Source organism: Gavialis gangeticus, unplaced genomic scaffold (assembly GCF_001723915.1).
Source record: "Gavialis gangeticus isolate Ggan-Ray unplaced genomic scaffold, GavGan_comp1, whole genome shotgun sequence".
In the NCBI taxonomy this organism is placed as follows: Eukaryota; Metazoa; Chordata; order Crocodylia; family Gavialidae; genus Gavialis; species Gavialis gangeticus.
This window is the reverse complement of record NW_017729022.1, coordinates 113,562,985-113,572,698: the sequence shown is the minus strand read 5'-3', so window position 1 is coordinate 113,572,698 and position 9,714 is coordinate 113,562,985. Positions and strand designations below refer to the sequence as shown.

Sequence of the window (9,714 nt, the reverse complement as noted above, 5' to 3'; positions counted from 1 at the left end):
GTTCTGGAAAAGAAAACATAGACCAATGCTATAAAAGCAGCAAAATGTTTTATAACCCATGGGTCTCATCTTGGCTTGGTTTATAGAAGGCCCACTGATGATAATGGGAGCTATCCTCAGCATGAAGCTGCAAAATTCAACCCTACCCATGGATCCAGGATTTCATAAAGGTGGGTGCAGGAACAGCAATTTGTACTGTAAGGGTGGCTACATCCCAGCTCCCAGCCTCCCTTCCCAGCAGGGTGGGCAGACCACACCACACCACAGGAGCACCAGCAGGGGGCTTTTTTAAAGACCCTCTAGCAGTTAAGAATCTCTTCTTCCCCCTCCCTTCCCCTCTGTGCTCAGCTGTATGTTCTCTTTCCCCCTTCCCAAGCCCCACCTCCACCACCTGGCCACTCTTGCTGCTGTCCCCAGGTGAGCCAGAGGTGGAAAGCAGGGAGCAGGCAAGGGCTACTCCAGCCCTATTTCTGCTGGGCTGCATGTAGAGTCAAGCTCTGCTAGAGACAGCAGCAGCAGGCAGGTTCTTCTCCTGTGCCTGTTCCTGGCTGGCAGGGAACGACCAAGGGGGGGACCAGGAAGGGTACAGGGACCAACCTGCTACTGCCAGTGTACTTGGCTGAGCTTGGCTCCATGCAGAGCCCAGCTAGAGCAACAAGGAGCAGCTCTGGAGATCCCTCTTTGCCCTCACTGCTGCCCTCAAGGCAGCTGGCTAAAGTGATAGCAGTAGGTAGGAAAGGGAGGAGGGAAGGGAAGGAGCTGAGCATAACGGGAAAAGGAGAGACAAATTATTACTTGCTTCAGGGCCTATAAAAAAAAGTCCCCAGCTGCTTCTTTCGCTGCATGGTCAACTGAAAGGAGGTGCGTTAATGCCACTGCACCCACTGGATCTACCCCTGGCCCTACCCATAAAGTATATCTGTAAAACGAGTCCAGCAGTGTGATCCTGAATTTCCCTCCTAAAGCTTTCTTAGCAGCCTGTTGTTTTTTCAATACATAGTACAATGTGGTTTACCCCTACCGTTCAGGCCTCCTGGTTGCAAAAGCTGTTTTAGTATCTATTCTACAAGTTGTACAATCTACCTTTTCTCCTCCTCCTCCCTGGCTCTCACTAGTCTTCCTCCTGACCACAGAGCCCCTTTCATTGTGTCCTTTCTTGTAGCCAAGTTAAGAAGTAGGAGAGACACAGAGATAATAAATGTGGCCTGGGAAAAGAAAATAATAATATGGCCACCATAACAAATGAAAACTGAGATTTTCTTCAACTAAAGGACTGTGCCAATGGTGGTCACAATATGACAGGATAATTTCAAAATGAGGTGCATTTCTACAGCCTGCATGTTGTAAGTAGCTAAAAAGCAGCACAAGAGCAAGTGACAGAATTGTAATTCTCTGACGATTCAGTCAGCAGCTCTGAAACCTTACCACAGTAGCACGAGGGACAGCAATCTATTATTCGGTCACAGCGTAGCTCAGTTCCCACCTGACAGTCAGGCATGTCCATCTGAGAGCATGACACATTCATTTTCTGGATAAAAACCTCATTGTTCATTCGGACGCATTCATTGATGACGCAAGGGCTGAAAGGGTATCGCCACTTTGTGCCGACCTAAGGGGGAGAGGTTGCCAAGGGTTATGGAGTTGCTGGTTGTGTTTGAACAATGGAGAAAGGAAGAATTACCATAACAAACCCACAACAACAACATACTTCTGCTGTAGGACACAGACCCCAATAACAGTATTCCCCAGGCTTTGAACTCCTGGAATTTTCAGCAATACTTGACACCCTTTGGTTCCACACAGGGTCTCCCAAAACTCTGATCTGGATCATGATACCCTAAAACAGATTGCTGAATAGCCTGTCAAGTGTAACTGTTAAGGGGGGATGCTACTGCATCAGAAATAAAAGAAGTGGAACCAAATACCATGTGCAAAACGGTTGGGTGAGTTGCACTGGATTCAGAATAACGATATGTCCTAGTTTCTGATGTGTCCTGTGGGAAAGTCAGGTTTCCAGAGCCCAAAAGAGACTCTGGTAATGTCTTCTTCACAAGATGAGGCTGATGAATGGGTCAGGCCCTTGTTTCTGGATACAGGTGGGAGTACATAACACGGGATCAGGAATGATGGGGCTCTCAAGAAAATATTGCTGGGAAGGGTAGAAAGAATCCATGGGTTGTCAGAGGTGAATGCTGGGGGAAAAGGCACTGACATGGGACACCCCTAAAATACTCAGCACAAACTGAAACTTTACAGCTGGGGACTCATAGATAGCAAGGACATTGTTAAAATGTTGTTTATACAATACTTAAGAGATAAAGTACTCAGAAAGGGCCAGTTATTTTTATAGATGTAGTAATGAATGAGTGTAACAGACTTGGAACTTCCCCCCATGACTGCCATCCACATTAAAAAAGGCACCAATGGTGAAGGCAGACTCACTGTCATTAGGAGCCATTTCACAGCCTTGGGAAAAGAAACAAAAATGAAATTGCCATTTGTGGTCTTCTGACATCACTTTGGGACCAAGCATGAGAGAGGAAGACAGGCCTGATAAAAATGAGATAAAGTTTGCAAGGACACATGGCAAGAGCTGGGAGAATGGGAATGATGCCTGTGAAAGCACCCCTTTGGGGAGTCTTTCTTTGGACTTCTTGGGGAAAAAATGAAAAGGTCATCTCTGCAAGAAAGCCTGGGAGATCTTAACTCATAATGACAGTGGCTCAAATTCATCCAGGTGCTCAAGCATGTATTTAGACAAAAAGTGACCTTGTGCTGGGAAATGAGGAGGGACAGAGCACCTTGTGAGATATTCTTATTAATTTTCTTTTCAGATGCACCTTGTGACATGAGATATGGTATAGTCTTTAAAAAAAAAAAAAGAAGAAAGAATAATCCATAATATGACATTTGTCACCATTAGAAATGGAAGACCTTGAGCTATTTTAGTTTCTGGCTGCTCTGTTGAGGAAAAAAAATCGCCTCGTCTCTAAACGAACATGCAAAAGATAAAGGCCAATCTCCCTGCAAAATTAAAAAGCCTTACAACAGATGCATCCAAGTACCCAGACTCTTGGGCTGAAATGGGATTGCAGGGCTCCTCACAGGCTGGACCCAGACATGGTGGCAACATCACAGAGCCACAGAGGTTGATGTGACTGTTGCTTGCCCCTTGCCACCAATATACATCCCCAGTGAGACCCCAGATTTTGGCAGTGGGCCCTGCCCCCACTTACCCCACTCCCAAATTCCTTGTCCATCTAGGAGCCCCACAGATTAAAACCTTCATGGCTCTTCAGGCCAAATCCATTTTGTGGGCTATGTTTGACATCCCTGCCTTACATGATATGTCCACATTCAAAATACACTGGAGAAAAAAAAAATGAAACACTCGAAACCTGGACATCATTTTACACTACAGTTTCTTCTCTTCACACCACTCAGGCAGTCTAAGTAGGATTTTAAAGTTTGCAAATGTAATTTACTCTTAATTTAAAGACCCCTTTATTCTTTAAATAGCAGTGTAAAACAATGGAAATGAGAATCAGACCTCTAAACATCAGCAAAATCTTCAGTGTCTGAGACTTTGGAAAGAAACCAATGAACTTTCTACTGTGACCTGCTAAGTAGTTATTTCACTGTTAATGTCAGACATGCTGGAAGGTGAGAGACCAACCCCTATCAGTGTGTATGGTTCTACAATTTACTAGGACATTAGAAAATATGGTTGGGAACCAGAGCATACAAAAATAATACTGAAAATTAGATGTGCACTCTGTTAAAATTAAATAAGCAGAGGACTTTGAGCCATTTTCTTTTTTTTTTTTAATTATTTTTAAAGAGAGAAGCTGATTTTCTTTGTTAAAAATGCAAGAAAAATGAGAATATATATAATAGCATCAGCTTTTTATCACACAGGTTGTGACATTCAAAAAGAGGGAAGAAAGAAATGGAAGATGTAGCATTTTAATATGTTTAACCTCCTTTCTTGCTGATCCTCCAACCAGTGGAAAGGATTATGCAATTTAACATGACTAGAGTAAGCAGTGGTTTGCCAAGGCCAGAGGGGTTGAAAACAGGACAAAATGATTAAGCTGAAGAAAGATATACATGGAGAAAAAAGGAAAAAGAGCATATCTACTTCATTTTGCAGGCTGGTAGGATATCTACAGTACTTCTACATCAGATTTAGGTGTTTTTATTTATTTCTGCATGTATTTACTAGTGAACTCTTTGGAATAGACAAAGGAATTCCAGTGCCAGCAAGGACCTCCTAAAAATAAACTGTTATTCTAAGCAGGGAACAAGTGCAACAGGGAACATTGCAGGGCTAGCTTCCCTGTATTTCTCAGCTGGCAATATGTTTTGGGTCTGACTTGGAACCACCAGGTTTAGTGAGAAGAAAATACATCACCCCACTCTCCATTGCAATGTCATCCCTGACATCACAGTTAGCCAGATAGGATGTCTTAACTGACCATTCTCACAACCCATTCAGGTTAAGCAGTCTGCTACTGTGTCTACACATGCATTAACAAAAGTTCTGTTATTCACTAGCATTTGCCCTGCAAAAATTTTAAGGTGTTAATTTTAAGGTGACTGAGCTGCACATTTTATACCAGAGTGCTACGGGAATACATAATTGCAAAAGCTACTTCTGTACTATACAAGATTGCATCCTATTACAGAACAAGGAATGTTTGCAGGGTTCATGTTAAACAAAAAAGTTGTAGAATTTGTGTGGCTGGGACAGATTCACCAGGGACCTGATTCAGCAAAGCAATGCTGACTCTATTTCATTGATTTATGAGAGATTTATGCACATATGCAAATGCTCTCCTGAATCCAGAGTGTAATTAATTGTTTAAAAATTTCTAATCATGCCCAAAGAGCAAACTTTTTTTTTCAGAACAAGGTAAACTCATATATTTTGCTGAATAAACTGCTCTAACATACGTTAATAAACATACATCAACATGACCACCAAACTGATCTGTTTATGCAATAAGCGATCTGCATACTTTTCTTCTCTGGAAGACAAAAATGACTTCATTTCTCCTGAACTGTCAGTGGCTTGTAACTCTAGACCTTACCTCATGCCAACGAGCGTCAACATCCCCCCGAGACCAGAAGCGTGGTTCTTCACATGCAGTCTTCTGACATTTTCCACAACACTCCCCTTCTTGCTGGATATATGTGTAACCCTAGAAGAGATCACAGTTTCATAGTTGTTGGGGGCTGGAAGGGACCTTACAGATCACCGGGTCCAGCCCCCTTACAATAACAATGATTGTACCTGTTTCAAGAGCAAAAATAAAAAGAGGAGAAGCTAAGGCAATGAGAAGATATGATGGAATAAATCCAAGAGAGATGCTTAACATCATGGATTTCACAAGACAATTTCTTATTGAACTGCATCATTTAAACAAAACAAGCTGTTTCAGAAACACACACAAAACCCTCATAATTGTACTAGACCACTTGTGGAAAACTCTCTGATCATCAGAGGCTTTTTAATTAATGCTTTGAAGTCAGTGAAGTTTTCCCTGCTGTAAGTGTTCTTATTCATGCAATTTGAATCTTATTGATGACACAGTTTTGTGAGGATCTGAGCATCTCTAAGTGAGTACTCAACCTACCTCTGAATTAAATAGAAGCCAATGGTGCCTAGGCACTTTGTAAGCTAGCAAATATTGAATTGTGTCACTGTAGCATCTGGGAATTGCCAAATAAGGATCAAAGTCCATTTTGCAAGGTGCTGTGCAAATGGGTACTCAGATATAGATACTGTCAAACCCAAAGGGCTCCTGACCTAGATTTGTGATGGGATTTAAGAGGTGGACAAAATCAGAGCTGAGGAGGAGGCTGAAGTAGCAGCAGAACAAACATGTCTTGGCTTCTAAACACTTTGTTCCTATAATATCACACAGCCCTGGAGTTCCAGAGGTTAAATCCATGCCACGGTTTTCTTTTATACATTTTAAATGTGTGGCCTCTTCTTTTGAGAAAAGGAGAGCAGCTATAATTCTCCAGTCTGTAATTTTACATAATTGTTTTGCTCATTTCTAGTCTACACTATATAACATTATACCGGGACTTCCCAGCCCATAGCACCTGACCTATACACCAGTTATTTAGAGACTGCCTATTGGCTTGGACCTTATGAGATAAGAAATATGGTAAGAAAATGTCTCAGATATTCCTATTCAGTGAAAGCAAGGGAGATGGAAGAAAACAGCCCCTCACTTCTCAATCCTGGGCATTTTTATTACCTCAACCCTTTCACTTTCCTGAGAAACAGTTCTGGAAAGAAGCTGTTAAGTGACTGCAAAGGCTTGTGGGAGTTGATGGGTTAGGAGATGAAACCATGGATGGATATCAAGAATCAGATGAAAAAAAAAACTGAAAATCACTATTTTCATCACTTCAAGAAAAAGATGTATTCCTCTATCCAGTAGGACTGTGCGAAGCTTCAGGTGCTGATTCGATTTGAAGGAAATTCAGTCCAATTTGGCAGCCAAACCTCCAAATCCGAATTGAATCGGGAGACAGATAAAAAGGTCTGAATCGATTTGAAGCTCTCCAAATCAATTCAGAAAAAATTCAGACAGCTTCGGAGATTCGGGCTGTCCCCACTTACTGCCACAGGGAGCTAGACCCAGATTCTGTGCCGATAACTACCAATGTGATGTAGTCAGCAAAGCAACTAAAACTCTGGCTTGCATCCATAGATGCTTCACTAGCAAATCCTAGGATGTTATCCTCCTACTGTACTTGGCCTTGGTGAGGCCACAGCTGGAGTACTGGATCCAGTTTTGGGTTCCACAGTTTAAAAAGGATGTGGAGAAGCTTGAGAGAGACCAGAGGAGAGCCACACGCATGACCAGAGGGCAGGAAAACAGACCTTCTGATGAGAGGCTGAGAGCTACAGGACCCTTCAACCGGGAAAAGCACAGGCTCAGGAGGGACCTGGTGGCTGCCTATAAGTATATAAGGGGTGTATATCAGGATCTGGGGGAACATCTGTTCACCAGACCACCCCAAGGGATGACAAGGTCAAACGATCACAAACTTCTCCAAAACCGTTTCAGGCTAGACATAAGGAAGAACTTCTTTACAGTCTGAGCCCCCAAGACCTGGAAAAGACTGCCGCCAGAGGTGGTGCAAGCACCTACTCTGGATTCCTTTAGGAGTCAATGTTTATCTTGCTGGGATCCTTTGATCCCACCTGACTTCCTGCCCCTGGGGCAGGGGGCTAGACTCGATGATCTTCCGAGGTGTCCCTTCCAGCCCTAACGTCTATGAAATATATGGGGGGGGGTGCTGTAAGAGCAGAGGGGGAACCATGCAGGGACTCCCACCAGGCCCCATCCCCTGCCTGCTCCCCCAGCACCCCGAGTGCTCCACAACCCCTGCCTGCTCTCCCAGCCCCATCAATGGCTGCCCTACCTGGCCCCAGCTCCCGGTTCTTTGAAGGAAAAAAAAAAAAAAAAACCCAAAACAAACAAACAAACAAAAAAAGCCCCATACTCACCAACTGCTGCAGCAGCCATTGGGACTTCTGGGGACTCATGGCAGAGCCACCCATGCAGCATGGGGCAGTAAGGATCACACCCCTGCCTGGCAGAAGCTGGTGACTGTGTGCTTTTTTTTTCCTTCTTTAAAGAGCTAGGAGCTGGGGCCAGGCAGGGCAGCCATTGACAGGGCTGGGAAAGCCGGCAGGGGATGGGGCCTGTTTGACTCGGGACAGTGATTTGAATCACCGAATTGAATCACTGTCCCCCAAATCGGCCAACTCCAAATCCAAAGCGAGTACTAGCCACTTCGGACAGGCCTGCTATCCAGCTATAGGAGCTTCAACAGTGGAGTTTTGAACAAATAGTTTTGCTATAGTTTAATGCAAAGATGCAAAAAGAAAGCTTAAAACAAAAAAAAAAAATCTGTTTTAGAAGGATCATAGCTATTAATTTACAGTAACAAAAAAAGGAAAGAATTCAAGGTTATAAGCAAATTTGAAACATATCTTAAATACATTCAGGCATCTAAGTGGATTTAGACCCAAACAAGAGGTGATCATGTCTTCATATCTGTTATAGGCAAGTAGCTAGCTCCCTTTCTAGATACCATATTTACTCAAATATAAGATGGCTCTGATTATAAAATTACCCCCCCCCAATAATTAGATTCTACATAAAGAAATTTTATAAATTTGATACAATTTTCCAGGTATAGGATCTAATTATTGGAGGTCTGTCTTGAATGTGTTCCCTTGCCACTGCAACAAACAGGTAAAATAAATCTAGGGGGCCAGGTAGCCCCTTTATCCTCAGCAACTCCCCCAACTTTTTCTCCCTGTAGTCCTTCCCCCACTCCTTACCGTTAGACCCTGTTCTCCCTGAGCACGTGGAAATAAGAAACAAAGCTGAAAACACTGAGTATGAAATAAACATAACCGTAGCAATTTGCATATAGTACCCCATAAACTTAATTCACTCAGAAATTATGCATTTTACCTTTTGAAACTGCTGCAAGTTTTAGGACAGGTACTCCAGGAACACACCTTTTAAGCAGCACTTGCGATTACCCCCTAGTCTTACTTGCGCTTAGCCAAAAACCCAGGGAGCAAGTCAAGATGAAAAAAACCAAGTAGTCCCCCATTGCCACAAAATTGTGCAGCCAAGTTTCCTGCATTTGGGAAAATTTGCAAGAGTCAGCCTGCTCAGAGTACAAGGGACAGGCCTCACCTTGAGAATATCCAAGAAAACCACCTACTTGGTCATGGTATTTCCTCTGCCAGATAAGTATAGTACAAACTATGCATGATACTAGTCCAGAACAAAATGACTCATGACCTTACAGATAGTTCATTGCGCTGGGCCCCAGCAGTCAACAGCATTTCAAGTCATGGTGACCCCACAGCTCAGCACCGCTCAGTATCTGTGAACTCTAGATATGCCCCACGCTGCCACAAAGGATCCATGCGCTAATTAGCCGCCCACACATGACCAGAACTGGGCATTCTTGTCACGAGTCCTGGGATCCTCTAAAAATGTATATGCAGATAAGGTGCAGGGCAACCTGGTCTGGCTTCATATGAGGAAGGGTGAGGCTACATTAATCATATGTGACAGGCTGAGAGAGGGGCCAACAGAGGGATTCTGTATGAACTGTTTAGGGCCACATTTGGTGATGGTTGCCACCTATTTAAGGCTGGTGAAGAAACGGGAATCATTGGGAATGGGAAAGAAAGGAGCAGCTCAGCTGTGGGAGTGAAAAGAAAGTTGAAATGAAATGTATTCAATGTAGTGGCTCACTACAACTTGAAAAAGATAGTGCTGAGGGGGACTGCTTTCCTCAATTTCCCATTGTAAATTTTTTGTTGAAAAAAAACTTCACTAGAAAAACAGAACATTGTGATTTAGAGATTAGAAATAATTTTCTGTCTATAAAGGTAATTAAACATTGAAACAGGCTACCTAGAAAAAGGGTGGAATCTCCATCTCTGGAGATTTTCAAGAGCAGATTAGGCAGGCACTTGGCTGGGATGGTTTAGTCAGGGATGTTCCTGCCTTGAGCAGGAGACTGGATTAGATGACCTTGTGAAGTCCCTTCCAGCTTCACTTTCCTATGATCCCATGACTTTTAACAGGGAAAAAATAAATCCCACTCCTCAATGAAAATTAAGTCTTTTTCATTACTTTTTTTTTTTTTTTT

General features: G+C 43.1%; 1 protein-coding gene across 2 annotated transcripts in view; it reads right to left on the bottom strand.

Annotated features, from left to right (window-relative positions):
- VWF (von Willebrand factor) overlaps positions 1 to 9,714 on the bottom strand; it is a 271,611-nt gene that overhangs the window by 35,122 nt on the left and 226,775 nt on the right. For both annotated transcript variants that reach the window (XM_019515998.1, XM_019515997.1), the window contains exons 44-45: positions 5,094 to 5,204; positions 1,426 to 1,609 (exon numbers count right to left, since the gene is read on the bottom strand). In XM_019515998.1, the coding sequence (XP_019371543.1) occupies positions 1,426 to 1,609; positions 5,094 to 5,204 (295 nt within the window). The remainder of the gene's footprint in view (positions 1 to 1,425; positions 1,610 to 5,093; positions 5,205 to 9,714) is intronic.